This window comes from Uloborus diversus, chromosome 1 (assembly GCF_026930045.1).
Source record: "Uloborus diversus isolate 005 chromosome 1, Udiv.v.3.1, whole genome shotgun sequence".
NCBI classification, from domain to species: domain Eukaryota; kingdom Metazoa; phylum Arthropoda; class Arachnida; order Araneae; family Uloboridae; genus Uloborus; species Uloborus diversus.
Window position 1 is genome coordinate 131,318,423 of NC_072731.1, and position 24,751 is coordinate 131,343,173.

A 24,751-nucleotide genomic window follows, 5' to 3' on the forward strand; every position below is an offset into this window, starting at 1 on the left:
TAAAAATGGAGTTTGGTAAATTTGTTCCCTAAGATCTCAGAAACTACCCGGCAGATTTGGCTGAAACTTTCACCGTTTGTTCAGTTTGGTACTGGGAAGGTTTATAGACCAGTTCGAAAAAAATTCGATTGATAGTTCCCTTTTTTATTCTAATTTGTCCAAATTTTCGCATAAATGTCCCAATATGGGGGTGGAAAAAAACGTGCACATACTAACATTATATGTCCATCGAAAGCGCCAATTTTTCTGCTGAAGATAGCATCTGTTCGAAGTTTCTAAGTTGTATAAAAAACGAGTTATGAGCTTTTTTGTTCCCTGTTCGAAGGCTTTCATCAACCCAATTCATTATTTAGTGTGTCATCTCAACTCCCAAGAACTGTTGTATTATTGAATATTTTTGCATTTCGTCTGACTTTTTGAGGCTTTTCTCAAGTCAAATCTTAAAGTAACGTTTTTCCACAAGATTGGCTAAAAATTAATGGATTTGGCTGATCATTTTACTTTTAAACGGAACTTATGTAATTAATGGTTTATTATTATTATTTATGCTGATTGGACACTTGCTCGCCAGAATTTTTTCAGAAAGATTTCAGTGGCTGATGCATTTGACAGTTTTTTCCACTGTCGCTGTTTTTGAACCCAAAGACTACGTAATAATGTTTCTCAGCTTTCACCATATAAACAAAATATCGCCAATCAAAGATACTGAAAAAAAAAAATACTGTGTAAAATAATTCAACAACTGAATTAGGCAAATCCATAAACCGCACAAAAACTTCCATTATATTCTTTTTGCACGATTTCAAACAATCGCCAAATTTTACTACTTATTTTGGAAACATTTCGGATGAAACCGTTTGCCGCCATTTTTTTTGACCAAAAGTATCTCAGCATCTGGCAACAATATTTCTATAATAAAAATTAGTAAGGAGGGGGAGTATTATCGAAAGTGTCCCAAAAATGATTCTCGCAAATTTGGTAAGATTTTAAACCGCACCAAGTGTTCACAAAAATTGAAATTTCCCAAAATAACTAAAGCAAGTGTAAGGGGAATACGGGCGGCTACATTTTTTAAAACAGTTCGTACATCAATAGCCATACACAGAAGATTTTAGATTTTAAAGTACTAACAGAAAAATCTTTTTAAACATGTAAAGTTTAATTTCGTATTTCGGAAATTCTTCAAATTTGTATATGCTTAAATGTCGTGCTTTCGTTTCTAATTGAATGCTATTTTGTTCTTTATACTTATTGCTATTTTAGTTTAATGAGTAAGGAAAAAGCTCGATTTTTAATCACGTCAAAAAGGTTTGTTTTAAATTCTTCCGCTTAAAACAGAAAACAAGGGCAAGTAACGATTGTTTCTCATAATTATTACTGACCCAGGCAACGCCGGGTATTTTTGCTAGTATATTCTAAGACTGAAGATTAGGGGAACATTTAAGAGCAGATTGGGATCACATTTCGGGATCAATGGAAAATTATTGCTTTCTGTAGTGCAAATGTAATTTCAACAGGTTTCTTTAACTATCAGTCAAAAGAATATCTCAATATGATACACATCATACTACTAGAAATCTTATTGCAATGAATTGCTATTGGTTGGAGTCACCAAAACGGTGCCACCAAAAAGAACGGACTTCCCTGGGCGAAAAACGGTCCATTGCCCGATAGCTGCCTCGCGAGACTGCTGTAAAATTAACGGCTAGAACTATTGGTGTAGCTAAAAGAATGTCTTTGTAAAAAAATAGTTCCAAAAAAAGATTTACAAAGTGTTGTAAAAGAGGGATATAAGTCAATGTTTAAAAAAAGGTTCTCAAATGCGTTCCCGAAAATGTAAGAAACTCTGCTGGACCAAATAATGGTTCTCAGAACTTTTCCGAAAACTACTCCAAACGTGTGCTTCAAAGTATTCTAGAAAAGGGGACAAGTGTCAGTGTGTGAGGGAAAAGTGTTCAAAATGTATTTAAATATTTGTAATAAAGAAAATTACGTTTTTCTTCTGTCTCTAATGAAAATACACCATTTCACCATTACTAAAATTACAGGATTTCAAAAGTCGCGGGTTTATAAGTGAAGTGAAGCGGGTTAAAAGCGGATAAAAAGTGAAAATCACTGGAAATAATAAATGCTCTTATCAATAAGTTTTAAAAAGATAGTTCCAAAACCTTTTAGTACAGTACCTTCCAACTAAAAAAGATGCTTACTATACAGGTCTTTATCCTTCCATACTGTTACGAACTCTGTAAATAGAAATCATTGTAGTAACGTAACCTGTAAATAGTTTCCTGTAATAAATATACAGCCACTATACATTCGGCTGAAGTATACGGTCCCCTATTTTTCATTGATAAGGTTTGTGAATGAAAGAAATAAAATAACGGTCTACGATTTTCAAGAAGCATTTGGAATCTTGTGGAATATTTGAGAGCTCTCTTTTCAGTGTGTATAAAAGCCGTTACGCATGATAAAAAGTTCAGTTTCGAGTTAGTTTTTGCTTGTGAATCGTGGCAGCGGAACGCAGGAGAGCATTTATTGCTCTGTTTTGTGAAGCCTTTTGGGCGGTATTTTTGCGTTTTTGGAAGTAAATACGTGTGTAACCGTTGAGTTTACGGTGATGAGAGATATTTGCTTAATTGCTGATGATTAATTTAGCAGTTTGTTGACGATCTTTCCTGTACATAGTGTAAATAAATTTCCTGTATTTTTCTCACGAACTGTGTCGTCCTTTCAAGAAAGTGAAAGTTGCACCGGATCCGTTACAATACTTATACTGCACAGTCAAAGCATATCTATATTCTCTACTGGAAGTTGGTATTGTACGAAAAATGTTTCTAATACAAAACGTGAACTTAATTCTATTAGCTGTAAAAAATAGAGGAATTGCCATTTGTTCTATCTTTTTCATCCAAATATTTACGAAAAAACATTTCTTCAAACAAAGGTTCTATAATACTCATAATAAGAATTGTTATCATTAATAATTAGTCATAAAAATACTGCGAACTGTTTTAATTATACTTCACTAATTTCTTCATTATTTAAAAAATCAGAAAACCTTCCTTATAATAAATTAAATAAATACCATTGTGCAGAAAAGTAAAATAAGAAATAGTAACGTCAAAAAGAACAACTTGCTGATTACTGCAGACACGTGTTTGCCCTTTTTAATGCAAAAGAAATGAGCTTTTCACACATAAGCTCATTTCTTCTGCATTGAAAAAGGCGTCCCTTGTAACGTCGAAACACGTGTCTGCAGTAATCTGCAATTTGTTTTTTGACGTTGTTATTTCTTATTTTACTTGCTTATAATATTTAATTTTCCACACTAAATCCTGAATCACAGTAGCTGGTCGAAGTGATTATAGAACTTGACGTTAAGACTTTTTTTAAAAAATCTTTATCAGCTGTAATGATTAGACTACTCCCCCCCCTCCACTCTCTCTCTCTCTCTCCAATTTTTTTACTGCAGCATCTGGCTCTAAAATCATACTTACATTACACACAGTTCATCTTACAGTCTGAAAACCATTTTTAATACTACCGTACAAATCAATCAGTTTCCATTCGGAAGAACAAACACATGACAGAGATTCTAGAAACGGAACCATGCCAGAAAGCTCTAAAACGAAACCAATTGATACAAGATTCATAGAATTCATGTTTAATCAATTTCTTTATTGCAAATAATTTGATAATTACCCATCCTTTTTAAATACCCGAAAAATATTTAGCAAATCAATTATTACTCCAAAAGGTATATTATTTGAAACGCCATATTTGGAAGTAACGACGCGTTTGTGTTGGATAATGATTGCACTGAAGAGGCAATTTCTAATTGGTTAAAAACAGCGGATTAAAAGCCCATTAAATATTTTCTGCCCCTTTTTTACATCATCATCATAAAGAAAAGATTTTAATTTGCATATGAAAGTGAAGAATATTGAGAAATTTCTTCCATCTGCATAATTTGTTTTTAAGCGATCAATAAATATCATTTTTTCTTTCTTCGTTCCGTGGTCATTTATAAACTGCGCAATTTTTTGCTTTTTTTTTTAATACATAAGTCAGGATAAATTTAATTGCAACACATTGCATAAGTTATTTTTTTATTATTATTATTTTTAGAGTATATATGTATATTTATATAAAGTGCTTTTTCAAGTTACTTAACAAATCTTGTTTTATTTTACTTTGTTTACCTTCTCTTATTGCTAATATTTTCAAAAATGAAGCAGAAGTTTATGAAAACGATTTCATTATACACAAAAGTTCTCAAAGAGCTAAATGAGAATATCGATGTTGAGACATCATTTCATCATTTACATTGACTTAAAAAATTCTTTTTAAAACTGTACTGTAAATTTTAAACTAAACTGTAGAGGAAAGAAAAAAATTTAATTTAATGAGTAAAAACGACAACAACGTGCATAAAGTACAAACAACGTGTTTGTGGGAAGCTTTCTTTTCTATTCGTTTTTACTCATTCCATAGTACAAAGTTTTCGACTGCTTTTTTACAATTTAATTTAATATTATGAAAATTATATTTTGTTTGCTTCCTCCTCCACCTCCCCCCCCCCCAAAAGCTAGGCAATAATTATTTATTCACCCATTTTAATTTTTCATTTATTTATTCGTTCATAAAAAATTTCCCATTTCATATTTCATTGCGAATATTTCAAATTATTATCAGGTTTATTTTTTAAGTAGTCTTCTTTTTTTCTAAGGATAATCCCACAGTTACAATTTAATACTGGTTCCAAAGAAAGACAATAAACATGATTAAGTATCCTTGATTTGTGCAAATAATTACATGATATCAATTTTATCACATGTTTTTGCACATATCTGGATGAAAAATTAGTTAAAGTTAATCTCTGTCATTTACTTTCATTATAACTGATGCTTGCCAAAAAAAGCTGTCGCCCGCTTTATTGAAATGTGTCGTCTTTCGTCCACAAACGGACGGAAAATCATATCGATTATGACCTCGAGGGTAATAAATTGCTGCGCCATCTGTTTTCTGAATGTGAAAAGTGACTGTGTCTGTATTTTTAGATCTTATGGGAGTTCCTTGGGAGAAGTTCAGAACAAGTTTTCATTTTATTTCAGTCATTGTGTACGCTGTAATACTAGTCATAATTTGAGCAGAATTATTTTCATTAGTGATGAAGTTTTTTGTGTAAGTATTTGTTGAGAAAATAGAGAAATTTCTTCTCTGTTAAGTGAAGTGATAACTATCTAAATGTAGATAAGGGTCTTTCTCGCGAAAATACTACAAATGAGGCAGTGATAAGCAAAGGGATATAAGTGCCAAAATGAAAAATTTGAAGATAATCTGGACAAATGGTAGGTGAACTTCGCCTCTGTTTCGGGGCAAGAGATGGGTACTAGTAGCTCTAGTGGGTACTGCTATACAGTATGATTTAGAAGAAAAATCAGTGAAAGCCTACCTAGGATCTGAACTTCAAACGCGTTTTACTAGAAGCTTTAAAAATAACACTTATACCCCTTTGCTACTCACTGCCTCAAAGGTAGTGGACTGTAGAACAATTTGGAAAAATTTTTGATCAATTTTAATAATTTTCATCTACTAAAATCATTTTTTACAGATATCCTATTAAATTGTGTATAATTAAGTACCAATCTTGTTCTTGTTCGTAATTCATGGCGTGCCTAAAAATTTTTTTTTTTTTAACTAGGAGGAGAAAAATATTAAAAAAAATAATAATAATGTAAAAACTACTTTTAATGAAAAGAAATATCCATTTTCTTAAGTTTGGACTGATCATTATGATTGGTTTTCAAGAAAAAAAATAAAAGATTTGAAGTGTCAAAAGTGCTCTAACATCACTTAAGGAAGAGTTACTCGGACACGCTTCGAACAAAATTTAATGACGATGGAGTCAGTACGATGCAGACAATAATTATTATTGCGCTATACTTCATATATGTTCTCACGCATTCGGTTAAATGTTAATGAAATTCTTTAAAAACATTTTGCTGCATTGTCCTTATTTTACAAATAAGTACAATGCAGCATTTATTATTGCTCGCATAAAGTGTTTCAGTAGAGATAATGTAATTTGTTTGTTGCAAACAATTTCATTAATGTGTTACAAATTAGTATCTTGAGACAAATAATTTCTTTTAATTTACAAATTTACGCCTTGCAAATTTTATCCTTAAACTATTTCTTTAAATAATAATGCATAGGGAATTAAACACATGCAATAAGCGCATAAATTAGAAAACTTTCAGGAAAATCTTACCTTTAATTAATTTTATTTGTTTTGGTTAATAAACTGAATTCTAAATTATTAGCAATTTTAATTGGTTTGGTTAACTATTAGCATTGATAGCCGAAATTTTCAGCAATAACTGAGTTATATCAACTAATTCGAGAACTATATTAATTCACATAATTTAGTTATGTTAATGTTCAACTCTGTGTGCTCATATGAAATGTAACACGCGTTTCTATGCTTAACAAGAATAAGTGCGTGTGTGTGTGAGAGAGAGAGAGGGAGCGTTTAATAACGTTAATCAGGATGAATGGCTCATTCTTGAATGCAATTTACTACTTAATTGTTAAATATGATCTGCAGGATCAAATCAAATATAGTGTTATTTTCAGTGTATGATAGCTGAAAATAGATAAGAGTAGAGTTAAAAGCTTGAAATGCTTTAAAAGGCGCTTTGTTTCGTAGATAATAATACACTGTAAAAAAATTCCGAAACGTTACTGGTTATTTCCGTGGAACGTTTCGTGATTTCAGAGGTTTTCACCTATTTCCCCAAAAAATCAAGTATCTTCGCAAAAAAGTTTCCTGAATTCCTAAAAGATGCACGAATGCAGACCTTGCACTGGTGTGAAAAATATTATTTGCTACCAGTTTAAATATTGACGGAGCGTGTTTATTAAGTTTATCGGCTTTAGATTGTTTATGGCCCGTCCGGATTGATTAAGCTTCCAATGGGAGCAAATAAGTCACTGGATAGCTACAGTTTTGCGAGGCAGGAATTGCAGGCAAGGAATATGCTTGGTTCTTGCTCGCAATTTTCGCGTAGCGTGGCCGCGGTTGCTCTAATACTTCTGGAGCTTTCTTGGTAAATCAGGAAAATTCTAATCAAATAAAGTAAACTTATTTAATTTTTCTAGAAGGTTCACGACTGGCTTTAATAGGGGAAATTTCTTAATATTTCAGAAAGGTTACTGACTTTTATCAGAAAACGTTCCTGGTTTTTGTAAGATATGTTACTGACTGAAATTGGGCACATCAGCTGCCTATTATTTTCCAGGGACGTTTCTGAATCGTTTTTACAGTGTATAGCTCATTGCAGTAGGTTTTAAAAATCACTGAAAGTACTTTTTATGCTGTTTAAATAAATTTGATCAGTAAAACGGATACATTTTTTTATGTTATTACTAGCTGTAACTAGCATGCACTTCAATGCTACCCAAAGAAAGAAAGTTTGCATTTTAGTTGTTTTAGTTAAGGTACAGTTGGTTACGGAATGTTTTTTTAGGCTGTAGTGTACATGAATAAATCAAAAGGTTTTAAATGTGAGCAAGTGTTCATCACTAAAGCATGTATTTTCTACATTTAATCCACAGACTTGGAGCGACTGTTTAATCTCGATACAATGATTTGACACGGAATACACGAAATTCTATGGAAACGTCGTCAACCTGATACTGGGATTGGCTGTTATATTTGGTGCATAGTTTGTATAGATCTCGCTAAATGGCAGTCCATTTATGAGGTCACTTCTGCTTCTGTTACTTCTGTTTTTTGCTAAAATATTTCCTTTATTTATTTTTAAACATAATCGCGTTCAAAATGTAAGCCATAACATTATTTTATCTCTATTTTAATGCAAGTGAAATAACTCATATTGTTGAGAAAATTCTCTAGTTATTAATTTAGCTCAGTGATGACAGCTGGATTGCGATGAAAATGGACGTAGTCGGAGAGACGCACGAAAAAGTGAAGCGTTAACGAGAGATTACTCTAAATGTTGACTCCAAATCAAGACTGTTCTTGCGGAAACATTAAGAAAACGCTAAAAACGCTCGCAAACTCGTGGCGAATCGAAAAACTGTACTTGTTAGATTTGGTTTAAAAATAGTTAAGAGAAGTTTTCTAATTCATTCTGCGTATATGTAATCATTAAAGTGCAACACTTAAGCTCAAATATCCAGGATGAGCATCAAAGAATATACAAATACAAATACAAATACAAAAGTGACGACCAGCAACAGGCTCTGGGCCCAGCTAGACTGGTCCTAGTCAATTTACAATCCCCAGTGAAGATCAATGGCCCTCTTAAAACTGTCTACTCCTTTGCTCATTACCACCTCTTCCGGTAAGCTGTTCCAAGGTTCCACTACCCTGCTAAAATAATAATTTTTCCTAATATCCATGTTAGCCTGAGACTTAAATAGCTTAAAACAATGACCCCTTGTCCTGTTTTCAGTGCTAAACTTTAGCCCCGTAACATCTTTCGTTTTAATAAATTTAAACAGCTGAATCATGTCCCCTCCGTCTCTTCTTTGCTCAAGACTGTACATTTTTAGCCTTCTAAGCCTGGAATCATAATCTAAGTGGGAAAGTCCACTTATTAGCCTTGTAGCCCGCCTTTGAACCCTTTCCTATACATTATTGTCTTTCTTAAGATAAGGAGACCAAAACTGAACAGCATACTCCAAATGGGGTCTTACCAAACTTCTATATAAGGGGTTATAGACCGGGTATATCCCGGTTTTAAAAATTTATATTTTATAAATTTTTACTTTTACTTAGCACAATAAATGATACATAAAAATGAAGATAAATTATGAAAGATTTTTTCCACTCACAACTGTTCTATGTGTGAGCTTTTCGTAATGCTACACATATGCGATCTTTCATTTCTTGCAATGGTGCTGTAAGAACACTGTCTTTGATGAAACCTCCTTTAAAAAATCCCATGGGATTAGGTTTGTTGATCTGGCTGTCCAACGAATAAAGGGTAAATCATTATCACCTGCGCTGCCAATCCAGCATTGCGAAACGTCAGTGGCGCAGTGAAGTGGGGGGGGGGGGCACCTCCCAGAGGTCTTGGTTTTAACATTGCTGCCAATCCTAATACACATGTAAGGACTGTTATGACCAAAAAATACCCCCAAAAACCCAAAAGGAATTTCTGGCTGCGCCAGTGCATCTATTTTTATGTATCATTTATAGTGCTAATTATAATAGTTTGTGAAAGATAAATTTTTGTAACCGGGATGTTTTTTATCCTAACCCTGTACATTAATATTAGAATTATTTTAAAAAATATAAATAATCCACATTTTCAACTACAAAAAAAAAAAAACAGACTCCAGCTTTAGCTCCATTTTTAACAGTTAGAGAGTTGCACTTTCAGTTTAAATGTTTTTTCAAACGGTGATCCTAAATATAAACCAGATAACAGCAAAGAATGAAGACTGAATTTTCGCTAGTGCAAATACCTTTTGCAACAATATCAGACGATAGCAAACAACTGCTTTCTCGGCAGTATTTAGTGTCGCTAATAATGAGAAGGAAGTAAAAAGATTGTATCATCCCTCGCTGGTTGCTAAAAATAAACATCCTTTTATAATTTAGCGAAAGCTGTTAAAAGGAACATTTGTTCGATGGGCTATATGAAAGAAATTAATTATTAGGTGTTGTTGATGGTAGAAAATAAAACAGAATGGAGGTTGCTAAACGTTAGCTTATTAAGCTAGAAATATTTTCCGAGTCTGTGCTCGAAGCCATAGTAAGAAAAATAATCCCAAAATGTGGCAGGATCGGTTATGTTGGGCTTTTTATGAACTAGAGTTCAGTCGCTTTCTTGGTTTATTTTTTCTCTTTTTTTTATTTATTTTTTATTTGTTTTTTATTTATTTATTTATTTATTTTTTGATATTGATCAATTATTTTTAAAATTTTATTTGGTGTTCTTTTGGTTTTTCCCTATATTATTAAATTTGTTTCAATCTTAAGCCTACAATATAATAGAAAAAAAGGTAAAAAGTAAGCCTGTAGTTTAACTTAAAGTATACATGGTGTACAACTGGTGGGACAGTTAAAAATAGGCAGGAAAAAGTTCAATAATTGAATTGCTTTTTACCTGGAACTGTTTCTTCGGGAAAAGAAATGCTAGTGTTTAACTAACAAACAGGAAAGTAGGTTCTTTTAGTTCAAGATTAATTTTTCGTTTCTCATTCAAATATTTTTTTTTCTCCTTTTCAAATATTTTTTACTAGCGGTACCCGCACGGCCTTTTTCCTTTATAGGAAATTCAATTCGTTCGCTTGCATATTTACAGGTTACTTCTGTTATGCGTTCAGTAATATTAGTTTATCAAGAGGTCTCCATATATTCGGCAGTTATGAAAATTTGCCACCTGCGACTACTAACTGATAAACCTCTACTTCGTCAATAACTCTTTTTTTCCTTTTTTTTTTTTTTTTTGCAAGAAAAATGCAAAAGAAAACGATATCATGATTGCATACACTCATGTGCGCTTGTCACTGAATTTGAGACATTATTTTCAGCTTCAAATGTTTCGAATATTTCTAAGTTGCCGTCAAATGCCCACCATTCACGACGTTACTTCTGATATAGTGTCGCGATTTTACTACCAATAAAAGTAGAAAATTTACCTTCATCGAGTCAAAATTAATATAACTTTTGGACTTGCGAATTTCAAAAATGTTTGTTTTACGTATTGAATTTAATTTCATGAGAACAGTTCGGTTATAAGAAAATACAATGTTTGATATTAATACATTCGATCATTAATAAATCAAGCAACAAACCGTAAATTATGTTAACTTTAAACGGAAGACAAGTGGACATTTCGTCCTTAGAATTAATTTAAATTAAAACTGGTTTTATTATTTGAAAATAAATGCACTCTATAAATCAGAATCAGTAGTAATAAACCAATACCACCCAATTAAAGAATTCCTAAGTAAAGGTATAATTCAACTTATGTTTCAATAAATGTATAAAAGACAAAAGAAAAAATCCAAATTTTGTTCCTTACAGAATTTAGCAGAAGTCTTGCAAAAGTTTTAATTATCTTCTTGCTTAAAAATCAAAATGATACATTTTTCCAAAGTTTGACGTTTCAGAAAAAAAGTTACAAACTCGTTTATTAGCATACTTTATTTTAATGATAAACTACGCACACATAAACCATTAAAATTGGGGGAGAAAAACAGACGATTTTTATTTTACAGTGAAAATATTTATATTTATTCATTTTTAATAGTACAGAAGGGCATTATCTCCATGGAATAAAGTACTTTAAAAAAATTAAAAGGAAATAAATTAAGCAGCAAAATGACGTAACCATAGCAACAAAAAAATTGAATTCAGTTGCAGAAATGAATTTTATTTACTTTGATTTTTAATTTCATTCTGGAACTCAATCATTTAGAACCGTCTGGCTAGCTTGAAGTAAGATTCGGATTCCGGTTTTCTAAAAACAATTCTTATAGCTCTCCTAACGCTCGTAAAAACTTCTAACAAACTTCATCTTAGGCAGAAAATTCCAAGCTTTCGAGTGTCTTAAAATTTAAAATGTCCATGAAATATTTATCCCCATATTATCAAATTTAGGTGAAAAATGAGCTAAAAACTGGAATAGAAAAAGAACAAAATTGAATTTTCGAAAAAACGCTTCGAGGTGCTAACCCCATGCTGCAAACTAATTTTGTGCCAAATTTCAGGAACATTGACCGAACAGTCTTGACCCTACTCGCGTAACAGATAGACATACTTCTAGCATTATTATTAGTAGAGAAGAAACAGCACTGAAAACCAAAATTAAGCTTACACTTTAAACTGGAGGCGGATTTGAATTTAAATTGAGTTATATTCCCATTGGAAACAATCTTAATTCGCATTTTGTTTTACGAATACGCGGAGAATAACTTATGGGTCAGAGAATCTTGACTCAAAATAAACTGAACGTGCATTTACATTAAAAAATTTCAATTCTTTGGAATAAAATCCTTAGCCTTAAATTTCGTCCAGCAGAGTGGTGCTCTTAATGGTTTTGCGTGACGAAATTTCAAAAAAACGAAGGTAGTAAAATATTTAAACCATGAAATATTATTTTTGCATAAATAATTTTTTGTTTAATTTTTTCGAAGGTAAATACAGTGGCTCCCAAAAGTGTTCGTACACTTTGAAATTTTTTAGTAAAACCAAAATAACTCGAAACTGAATTCGAATATGAAGTCCAATATTTTTTCACATCATTCCTATATTATTCTAAATACAACCTAATGGTTTTTTCAAAATATTCACGAATCTTCTTTTTGAAATGGGTCAGAAAACGAAGATACAGAGAAATAACACTCCACAAAAGTCATCGTACACTCAAATATTTTCGAATAAATTCATGATTAAAATTATCATATGCAGTTTTATTAATATTTTTGCATTGTGTTGACCCTTTTAAGTCATTTGGCTTTGATTTTTTGTTTATTTATTCCTTAATATTGTGCTTATTAGTGTAAAATGGCTGATATTCGTAAAAAACCGCAAACACCATTCAAAATTTGAATTTTTTTCCCCACAGTAGCGGTAAATTGGTTTGAAATATCTCTAAACTAGTTAATTTAATTGTTTGTATAGTAAAATGCTTGATAAAATGCTTTAAAGAAAGGAATCGGACCAAAAACAAGGAAAGAAAAGGTCAACCGGCAAAGTTGACAAAACGTGATCGGAGATTTAAAGTTAAAAAATTTATGAAAAATACACATTTGAGTGCTGTAAACGTTTCTGCAGAGTTAAATAAAACATATTACATTTAATTTTCACCTAAAATTGTTCGCCAAGTTCTCTGATTAGCTGGATTAAATGGGACCTCTTCCCACAGAAATTTTCTTAGCCGTGCGAAAAACAGAAAGCTTACGCTTTTCGTCGCAAAATCAATTATAAATAAGCTAAAAACGTTTTAGAATCACGTCTTACTTACAGATAAAAATTAATTTTATATTTTTGATTAAATTGTTGTATAACTGTAAGTAGAAGAAAAAATTAGGCACTTAATCTTAAGAACTTATTTGGATCAGTTAATCAGGACAGTGGGGATATTCTAGTGTGAGGGTGCATATCAGCATCAGGACTTGGCAGTTTGTCATTTTTTGATGAAATAATGAATCATGCTGTTCCTTTAAATATTTTAAAAACCAATTTTGAACTCTTAGCCAAAAATTTGGTTATTGGAAACAACTTTGTTTTTTATCAAGATAACGATAAGAAGCACACGGTTTTCAACATTTGCGTCTAGTGCCACGAAAATTGTCCTAAAGTTTAGAAAATACCCCCTAAATCGTCAGATTTTAACTTAATGTAACGTATTTAGAGATATCTGGAGGCTAGATTACGAAAATAGGGCTTTAAAACGAAAATAGAGCTAGAAACAGTAAGAAAAAAGAAAGAAAAAGAATGAAATCTATTCCCAGACGTTTAAAAGGTGTTATGAATACTGTATGATATTCTACTAATTAATAACTTAATCAAAAGTTAGATTATTCAATAATATATAGACATTTTATAAAGTGTACAAAGACTTTTGTGAGATAAAATTTCCGGCACTTTTTGGTTTTTGATTTTTAAAAAATTAAGTTTTAATATTTTTAAAAAACTTTTCATGTATTTTTGTTAAAAATTGATCATAGATCTTATAATTAAATACCTATTCCGAAATATTAATTCTAACTAATTGATTGGGGCCTATTTCACTGAAAGTCGTAGGTGTACGAAGACTTTTGGGAGCCACTGTATGAATTGAGGCAGTGAGAAGCAAAGGGATGAAAGTGGACATTTTCAAGTTTTGAGTATAACGCGTATAAGGATTACGTCCTAGGTAGGCTTTCATTGATTGTTTTTTTCTAAGTCATGCTGTACAGCAGCACCTACCAGGGCTACGAGTACTATCTATTGCCCCAAGACAGAGGAGGGGTTCACCTACCATTTGTACTGGTTATCTCCAAATCTTTAATTTTGCCACTTGCATCCGTTTGCTACTCCCCTCACTACCTCAATTGATGATTTTTTACTTATTTTTCCAATGTGAAATTTCGATTGAAAAAGCAACAGTTTTTCGTTGCCGAATTTGGTAGTTTAACGTCTCATTCTGAAATTTCAAATTATTCTCTAAACTTGATTATATTTTTAGTTCGAAAATTATTTTTTCTCGTGTATTAATGATTTTTTTGGCGATAACAGTGAAAGAATTTTGAAAGACAAATTTGATACATATAATTACTCCGTTAAGGTGAATTCGGGTAAGTGCGTCCGCGGGGTAAGTGCGTCACCTGAGAATTTTGGAAAATGCTGGCCTGAGGAGGCTCCTGCCATGCATTGAGTATGTTAGGAGAATGTCTAGTGATAATTCCTATAAGTAGAGATCGGCACCGGGACTCATAGATAAAACACAACCAGACATAACTTAAATGTCTTGTACAGGACTCTAATATGAAGATTGAGAAGGTTAGAGTTTCGTGTATCTTGTTGTCATATCAAACAACTGAAGTCAGCAAGTGTATGTTGTATTTTTTAGAAACAAGCAACTACTAACATACATGGTGTGTTTTAATTAATTACTGTAACCAGACTTTGTTTATAAGAGTGGTCGCACTTTTCTTTTCTTTAAAGTAAGATGGGGTAAGTGCATTCCATATTGAGAGGCAAGTGCGACCCCATGCAATTTGCCTTTAATTTTGCTTATAATTTCTATTTTCGGTGCATTCTTTATTTACCCTCTTCAATAACTTCTACTAAATTACAATAGGCATTCAATTTGGAAAATAGAGAAAACCAATGCTCGAAAGAATGGATCAAGAGAAATCGTACTTGAAGGATAATCTCTAAGCAACGTAGTCTTTAAAAACTGCAAAATGAGGTGTAAATTCGATAATTTCAACGCTGCAGTTAGGTAATTTGGCGTTCCAAAATGAACTTTTGTAGACCAAAAGCTAGGTGAAATTGGATACTTCGTTTGGTAGAGTTACTGCAATTCTTCAATTGATAGAAAGAACACAGAGTTTAGACGAAAGCAATGATTATGAGACAGAAATGAGTTTAAAAGCAATCAATGATGAAGCTTTACTGGCTGAAGAAGTCAGAAAATATGAAGAAATTAAATATTTATAAAATCAAGAAAGGAGATTTGGACCATCTCTTCTGTAAATTGGGCAAATCAAAATATGTACAACCCAAATTCAAAGTAATAGAATGCTTTTTACTTTTTGGAAAAAAGTTTTTTCGAACCAAATATAAGTGCAAATTTGGTATTCAAATCAACGTGCCACCTTTCTCAGACCTTTAAGTGTATATTTCAATTCAAATATACTTAATTAAAAGTAATCTTAGACAGAATAATCCAAAAGTTTATAGTCATGAGAGTTTACATTGAGTCAAAAATTAGAATATTAAAATTAAACGGGGGAAAACATTTTCAAAAGAAACAATATTAATACGTAGAATGCGTCATTTTTATGCTGAGTTCAATGTTTTGATCCTTTCACACACGAATTCTACCGCCTATTTACATTCATCGCTTCTGACAGTTTCCATACCCTTTTCAATGCGGCAACGAGTTCAGTTTTGTTGGAGGGCACTCGATCTCGAATCGCTTTCTTTAGATTTGATGGTACCACAAATTCTTGATCGTATTGAGATCGGTAAAGTTGCTTGAGCAGTTTAATATCAAAATTCCTCTTTCTTTTTAAAATCTATGAGTAGATTTAGAGATGAGACATGGAATGCTGAAAGATGTCACTGAATGTGCAGTTTTGTCGATAAACAGCAGAAGTCACACATTGTTTCATTTTAAGATAAATTCATTCGGCCAATTCCAGCAGCCCTCATGCACCTACACACCATAAAGGATGGTCAAATTTGAGAGAACGTCTTACACAAGATTTCTCATATATGCTTTACTTTTTAAACGCCAAACCCAAACATCTTTTTTGTTTACATATATTTCAAAAAAAGATTCATTACTGAATAGAATACTTTTCCAACCTTGTTACCCCTATACGAGTTTCTCTTTGCACCAGGAGAATCGTGCACGTTTCTGCTTCATGTTTATCTTTGGTCTTACTTCGTAGATCCGCAATTGCAATTGCAGTTTATGCAACCATCCGAGTGTAGTTGGCATGAACACGATAACTATAGATTCTTTTCAATTCTTATAAACGTAAGAAGCATTTTTCAACGATTATTTTAGACGATTCACTTTACTTTGGGTTCATCTGCGCCAGTTTTTAAAATTTTTCTACCTCATTTACTTCGGTTACTTTTCTGTTGGTTAGTCCTTCTATATTCCTTTAAAATCTTAACATGCCGTGGATTGTAAAACGTTCGTTTGAATTGATTTGGACTGTTTTTTCCTAACTTTAAGCAATGATACAATACGTAACTTCATTTTGACCAATAAAAGGCTTTTAAAAGGGCGAAAAATTATCCGGGCACCAAGCTTCATACTTGTGTCAAAGTTTCGGTTAACAGGTATGCAAATATTGTCTCTACTTTTGCAAAATTCACATTGAATAAACAGATTATTCTACTGATAGATTTTTCTTTCGCACAAGATTTTGCATCAGATATGGCATAAGATAAAAAATATATATCTTTACATATGAAATAAATGCAAATATAATACTTATCTTTTTCATCACTTGAATGTAAGGTTAGTGTTCCATTTTTAGGGTTTGATATTTTATTGCCTTTAACATATTAGACGAAGGTTCAAACAGCATTCTGGCACGGAGTGCCCTTTATTTCTTTGCTATGTTCTCTCCTTTTAAAAGATTTCTTTCACATTTACCTTTTCTCCTCCATATAAATCGTTTTCCATTTTCAGCAGATATTTGACAGGAGTATCAGTCGGTATGGCTAAATTCTTTTTTTTTTCCATTGTATGTTTGCTTCCTTGGTGCAATCTTCTCAGAATGCTTAACTTTTTCTGGTGAAAGGTAACTTTATTCGGGGGTATTTAGAAAGTATGATTTCGTAATCAGCAATAGAGAAAGTATGATTAGAACTATGAGGAACAGCTTGTTCGAAAAGCAAGCCAGCGTAAATGCAAAAGGATTTGATAGTTTTTGTAAATTTATCAGCGAGGCAGTTGTTGGAACGCGTACCTTACGTTCCCTACGTGTTGGATAGGAGAAGCTGCTGTGCCCCACGGACGGTTGTACCTACGGACGTTGGTCTGGAAATTCCGGGTATTGTCGAGTGAGATCGGATGGGGCGTTCAACATAAGTGTCTGAGCCCTCTCCAATACCTCAGGAGTTTTCAGCGCCATCAAGATTTTACCACATTTTTTCGATTTTATTAGGATCTAAAAAAATCTAAAAAAAAACATGTACAATATCTTTTTTTTCCTCTCTACGTTGAGGATTGTATTATTCATTTTTGTTATACGTATCGTGTTTCCTTATGCTTTGAAGATGTTGTTTCTGATTTTAATGTCGTGAAATTGTGGTCCTGTCGATGTGACTGACTTGCAAAACCAAAATGGCGCACCTTTGTACCCAAGGCCAACCATGTGTACCCACGGACGGCAATTCTTAGCGTCCTTGGGGCACACCTCAGTCATCTTACAATGTGAAGTACCTCAAAATGGTGCCTTGTCATCAACGTTCAAAATTTACTTTCAACAATGATGATTAACTTGAAGTAGGGCTTGAAGATATAGTGTTGAAGTAACCCCCACCTGTTGAAGGCTCTATAGACCGTCAATCCCAGCTGTTTTCATTTGAAGTCGATTTTTCTGGGTTTTTATTGGGTTAATCTAAACTGAGTTTTTTGTAATGGGCTAGTTTTGTTAAAAGTTTCAATTTTCATATAAATTGAAGTCATTATATAGGTATATAGAGAGCCATACTCTAATCATGTATCTAGTTTTTTTTTTTTTTTTTTTTTTTTTGAAGACTTTACTGATGTTAAAAATTAAGTATAGTTAAAAAAAAGGGAAAAAAACCTTCAGGAAAAAATTAACCAAAAATTCGGTTAATTTTCAAAGTTTGATTTATGCTGGACTTTTTGTTTAATATTATATCCAATGTTTGTTTATAAAATGGCCATTGAAAATGTATTGAGTATGTTTGAGTTCCTCAAACCTATTTATTTATTATTTTTTATATGTCCATGGGTACAAAGGCTTCTGTACGTAAGGTGAACGGGGTGTACCCACGGACGAAAAAGATGACTTTAAAGAAAAAAAATTTTTGCAGTTGAAAGCTTTGAGATTTTCACCTGAAAAAAATTGCCAAATTCGATGATAAGTTGTAGATTCTGCCAAAAAAATTTACCGATCAATTATTCATTCCCAAAGACCAGCAAAAATTTAAAAGTAAATTTTGTCCGTGGGTACAGCAGCTTCCCCTACGTGTGTTGAAATAAATGTGCAATTGGAAAATTGCCCCCTTGACATGTGGGACCTTAGCACTACCTCGAAAGCTAATGATGTGTTTTCTCTCTTTCTAATGGGGCTGCGGTAGAAGCATTGCCTATTGCAGACCTACTGCGATTCCTCGTTATAGCATCCACTCTTTCACGCAGCACCACTATCGGTGGGCTGTCATTGCCACGAGAAATTTGAAGCCTAGTTTTCCCACTAGAGGGAAGCACCTGAGCTCTATTCGATGCGAAACTGCACTTGGAATTTGATTTTGCCAAGAGATATATGCCAAGCGAGTTTTCGAGGGATCTTTTACACGCCGCATAATCGTACGACATTGACGCTTTCGATTTTCTGCATCTTGAAAATCTACCGACTGGAGCCAGGTTTGATCCTATACCTATGGACGTGAGAGGCGTGCATCTAAGCCACTACACCACTCTGTCGGCAGGCTAATGATGTAAGTAATAGCAAATGTCCTGGGTTAATGATGTAACTAATAGCAAATGCGCCGGCCTAATGATGTAAGTAATAGCAAAAGCGTAGTGACGCGAATTTATTTAAATTCATTTTCTGGAGAAACTATGTTCAGCCTAGGGGCGCAGCAATGGAAATATAGTAACCTTCTAAAAATCCTTATTCGGCCAAGTTTTGTCTGACGGTTCGGTAAAATTATCATCATTCGGCGAAATTTGGAGTTCCATTCGACAAATTGAGAATTTCAACCCTCCCAAAAATTTAAGTTCGGTGCGCTCCTATGCCTAATCTCTAGTTTATTTCAAATAAACCGAACTCATAGCACGAAAATAAATACTTCGCCTGTAATCACATCAAAAAGCTCAAATAACTCGCACTTTCAGCAACTGTGGTATCCTTTATTCCTTTCTCTCATAACGCATTTGAATGAGTTTTATTGGGTGAAGAAGATCGTTACACTAATTACGAAAAATGTGTTCTGCCAAAGAGAGCAAGAAATATCATTAAGTCTCCATGCCGTGTTACAGATTAATTAAGTCACACGGTATCTGTCATCGCATGAAATCACATTCAAAAGACGTCATTAGATCCACTTACTTCAATATGAAGAATGCTGAAGCGAAAAAATTACCGTCACAATGACAGAATTTCTTTTATTTTTTATAGCAAACCTAATTTTGTGTGTTTACAATTCATGTTTTTTCCTACTGTGATAAAGAAAAAATCTCTAAATAGCATGTTTATTTATTTATTTATTTATTTTAAATAAATTTATTTATTTATTTATTCTTCTTATCATTTTTTATAGGAAGGTATTTTACCTTTGATTCCAGTCAAGTTCGACTATTTTTATTCATTAGAATAAAGTTATGCATAGGGGGAAATCAATAACTGTTAATTAAATTCGGCAGTGCTTTTTTGATTAAGTATCTAATTCATAAACATGAAACTCACAGTTCAAGGGAATTGGCCTCCGTAAAACAGTTGAGGAAAAACAGCTTATAGTGGTACCCAAAGGTTGAGAGATCTTTTCTGCCACCCGATATGCTACTGCACGTCTCAAGAGAATGATTATTAAAAAGAAATATCAAATTACGATATTTAATTGCTGAAGTTTGCTTGCGCAAAGAAAGAATGAAAAACTTTTTCTGCAATACGTATCAACTCACAAAATTAGACAAGTAATTTCGTTAAATGGTAATTTTAAATTATGAGGTCTGTAACAGAAGCTTTGATTTCAACATTACGACATTAGAAATAACTGCAAGGCAAAGAAAAAAAAATATTGGGATTTTCTGAAAGGAAAAAAGAGATGAATAAAGAAAAATAATAATAATCTCCTCAACAATTGTTCGATTCTTAGCTGAGCCTAGTTTTATTCGAATTTTGTGTTCTAACGTTTTTAGAAAGCAAAAAGGACTCATTTCCTCGTTAGTAGGTTCAACGAACCATCATGAAACAACTGTCATATTTTAAAGCATAATTTTTTTGGGCAATATATATATTCTTTCTGCTTTCGGTGATTTTTTTTAACAAATAAATCGCAAGTCATTTCGGTTGTTTTGTCTTTTGTAATACAAACTCTTGAAGCGCGTGTGTTTTGGCTGAGGTATAGTAAAATGTGGTCTTTTCTTCTGCAGGTCAGAAAGAGGAAGTGATGCCCATGCTGAACCACAGTCGCGACGACGCCCCTGCAGCCCCTCCGGTCCGCAACCGCCGCCAGAGTGCCATCGATAGGGCGGCCCGGCTCATAGACATGCACCACAGCATCCTTCATGTTTCTGCAGACACCAATGCCGGTAAGATCGCCTTTTCCAGTTTTTTTTTTTTTTTTTTTTTTTTTTTTTTTTGCAGTAGACCAAATTCCAACTTTTTAAAATTCTACAAATAATTTTTATAGGTATTATACATTCTATATTCTGCAGTACTAAAACCAGATACGTTTTTCTGACATTGACATTGTCATGTTTATTTCATTCATCGAAGCAGCATTTGGAACATCAAACTCTTTTTTTTTTAAGTGCTCATTTTTTATCACGTTCCTGTCCGGAGTCCTTCAATTTTTGTTTTTAATATTCTGCATAGCATAGGTTCTTTTATCAGCTAACTTCAGTTTTAACTTCATTCTGTTTCTTCTGCCTTTCGCTAAATGTCGCAATAGGGTCGTTTCCGAAATTTTTAAAGTTTTTTTTTCCGGAAAGAGTATGATAATTTGACAAAGTTTAATATATTTTAAAACTTATTTTAATCATTGCGCAGATTCAATTTCATTTTTTACGCTTCTGCACATGACATTGCAAGTGATGAAATGTCATTAACGCAGAGCGCAATATTTAATTCGCATCTTTACTCACATGTGTTGGCAACAATAGGGTTGATAGCAAGTGTAGAGCACACTATTTAATTTGCTCCTGAATGATCATAACGTGGAAACACGGTAGACGCATGCGTAAGTAATCAGCACGCCTGTGGAATACGTGCCAAAATTCATCACTTGTGACGTCATAAAGAGCACGCCTTGTTTAAAAGATCGGACATTTAAAAAATTAATAAAAAATTAAACGTTTTGAAAATATTTCCTCGCTCCATGTTGTTATTTATTTATTTATTTATTTATTTATTTATTTTTTCTCTCTCATTCTATTAACTTTAGTGACTAAAAGTAGTACTTTTAACTGATGGAAACAACCCCTTTGCTACATTACAAAATTTTACCAACAGAAAATTTATTGCTAATTTGTTTAGTAGCGACTTCATTTACAATGACGAATCTATCGTTAATTTATTATTGGAGGAATTTATTGCTTAAGCGTGTTTTCTTGGTGAGAATAATGTAATTAGTTTTTGCTCCTGGTTATATTCTTCTTGATCTTTTTGTCCTTTCCCAATTTTTACTATTGGAATACTTTCGCTTGTTTCACCTCGTTACCTTTCTTGAATGACTTTTTATCCCAAAGCTCACACTTTTTGCATTGAAAGGGGCTTTCTTGAAACTTCGAAACGCGTCTGCAACCAACTGCTTATTTGTGTTTTTTCAACATTGTACTTCCTACTGTTACTTGTTCAAAAAGGTATTTATTCATTTAGAGAACCTTTTTGTTTTATTCACAGTAAACAATGGAAAAAAAAAAAACATGCAATTCTGAGAGCGTTTACGCACACTCAAAAACGCGTACTCCAATCGAATGAAGTTTTCGTCTTATTTGACGAAATGGCTTGGTGAAAAATACTTCGTTTAAGCTTTTGGGAAAATTGACGATAATTTCGTAAGATTTGAGCATGAGTTTTTGGCAAAAAAATCGTCGTGAATGGCCAAATTGTTCTTAGATCGGAAAGTCCTCACCAGTGAGCGATTCATTTCTGAGAATGCGCTAAGCTGTAACTCCTCTATCCATGACTATAAGAAGAATTTCTTAGTTTTAGTACTAATAAATTAGTGGGGAGTTAAAACAGTTAAAATTTATTTCTTTTGACTTTTTTGTGAAAGTGTGCAGTAGTTAAAATATCATGTGCATAGTACAAGCAAATACTAAACAACTCGTTTCAGGGACTGAAGTTTTACCCTAGTTAGGGATCATCAGAACATGGCTGTCTGCAATCCCCCTGATCTGGCACGGGCAGGGGGATTGCAGATAGCCATGATCAGAATGAAATAGCAATAACAGAGCTGGAGGTAGTAATGACAGTTTTACTGACTCCATCTCTGTTGTCGCTATTCCCAAACTACTGCTTATCCCAAACTGAGCCGAAACTGCAATCTATGGGTGCAGTATCGAGCTGCTAAGTATTTTCGTGAAGTTCTGCATAAGCTCCGGCTAAGAGGTGTTAACTTACAGCCTATTCATATACATGATACCTCAGAGCAGGTTCTCTAAATTGAACTGTGTTACATTCAGTATTATTTTTTATTTATTGAAAAAGAGTGCAAGAGGTATTTCAAACTATGTTTCTTGTGTAACTCTAGTATTGTACACCAAATTACTAGACTAAATTACTGGACTTTATATGTATGTTGTTGCAAGATAAGAAAATTTATAAAAAAAAGGGAAACATTGTTAAATTTTTAGTTTTGAAAGGGTAAACTATCTGACCTTTGAAGAGAGAACTAATTTTTCGACAGCGAAAAGTTTCACTACCGACAAATTGAAAGATCATTTGGTATGAGTTTGAAATGAAATCTTAGATAAAGGTATAAGTGCCAGTTGTAATGGATTTTTTGTAATTCCATGTGAAAAAGTTTAATTTTTCTCTTTTTTTACTGCCAAAAATAAAAATAATAATAATGTTTCAATGCAAGTTTTATTATAATAGACATTATTCTTTTTTTATGCACTGCAATTTCTAAAACAAAAAAAAAAAATCCAATTCGTTCCTTTTGAAAAAGGAAAGTTATCTCAATTATTTCACTTTGTCCCACATTCCACGAAGCGATGTTTTTCGTAAGGAATGACAGTATATTTTAAACAATGATTTATTTATTTATTGTCAATATTGAAAGTCTGATGTGCCAACAACATGCAGAACAAATCATTTGTAATTTGTTTTTATTCAGCTACTTTTTAAACCAATTTCAAATTTAGGAAACACATATCGTCGCCTCAGAACAATAGTGAACATCTTATCATGTCTGGGATTCGATATCTTAATGTTGCTCTGAAGCGACAATATATCCCATGGTCCTTAAAGATTTAACATCAACTTAAATTGTAAAAATGAAAAATATACTTTTTGAAAAATAACCGAAATTAACAACTGGTGTAAAATATGTAAAATATCAGATGAAAACATGCTTTGGTGTGTTCCAATACTTTCATTTTTGAAATATTTTCAGGAGAAATGACAAAATCTCCAGAGAGAAAGGAATTCCATGAAAACTCCTCGGCGAGTCCTCGGAACAGTTTGAGCCCGAAGCCCGAAGGTCAGACGGCCAACTCTCCCAGTTCCGGCAACAACAAAGTCGAATCGTAACTCAAGATCGGCTAAAACTACATATTCACATTGAAATACTATAACACTTCAGTTTCCCGCCACTAGGTGGCATGGACTACTGAATACAAAACATTGTACATTGTTCAACAGAAGAAGTGAATTTTATATTTCTCATAAAAAACTAACGGATATAACTATATTTGAATACCGTTAAATCTCAATTATCCGTCGTTAACTACCCCCCCCCCCCCATCTCTTCAACAATATACTTAAAATTCATTATTACTAAGTTGTTTTAACACAATTCAATAATCATTTCAAGAACCTGGTGCAATGTATAGAGCAGCGGCTTACAAATTGAAGAATATCTTTGTAGTAAAGGGCAAAATTTTCAGTCGCGAGTGGAAATAGGAGAGAAATTTTTTTATGTATATATAAAAATGATGATTATACAAATAATTTCAATCCCCACCTAATCACCATTGAAAGTCAAAATTTTCACTAAAATGCGTTAGCCAAAAAATTGAAAATGTATTTTACATTTTGCCCGAAAACACGGGCATTCTACTTTCACTGGCCATAGAGAGACAAAATATTCTTTTAAAAAATGTTGATTAGAAAATCAATTCACTTACCACCTAAACGCCACTTTAAGTCAAAATTTTCACGAAAATGCGGTAGTCGATGAAATTGAAAATGTACTACACATTTTGTTCGAAAGCGGAGAAATTCTTCCTTTCAGCAGCAAGTTCCTCTACCATTTCTACTTTTTTTTTCTTTTTTTTTTCAAATAATAATAACATTTCTGATATATTTACTTATTTATTTTAACAAAAAAAAGTAAAAAAATATCTATCATTTAACACTTTCATTTAAAAAATATAGTGGCGACTAT

The 24,751-nt window shown here is 32.8% G+C and overlaps 1 protein-coding gene across 1 annotated transcript in view; it reads left to right on the top strand.

Annotated features, from left to right (window-relative positions):
• The window catches only part of LOC129235020 (potassium voltage-gated channel protein Shaw-like), a 114,684-nt gene extending 90,789 nt beyond the window's left edge, over window positions 1-23,895 (top strand). The window contains exons 6-7 of the mRNA XM_054868758.1: window positions 20,568-20,726; window positions 23,759-23,895. Of these exons, the coding sequence (XP_054724733.1) occupies window positions 20,568-20,726; window positions 23,759-23,895 (296 nt within the window). The remainder of the gene's footprint in view (window positions 1-20,567; window positions 20,727-23,758) is intronic.
• Window positions 23,896-24,751: the final 856 nt, after the last annotated feature.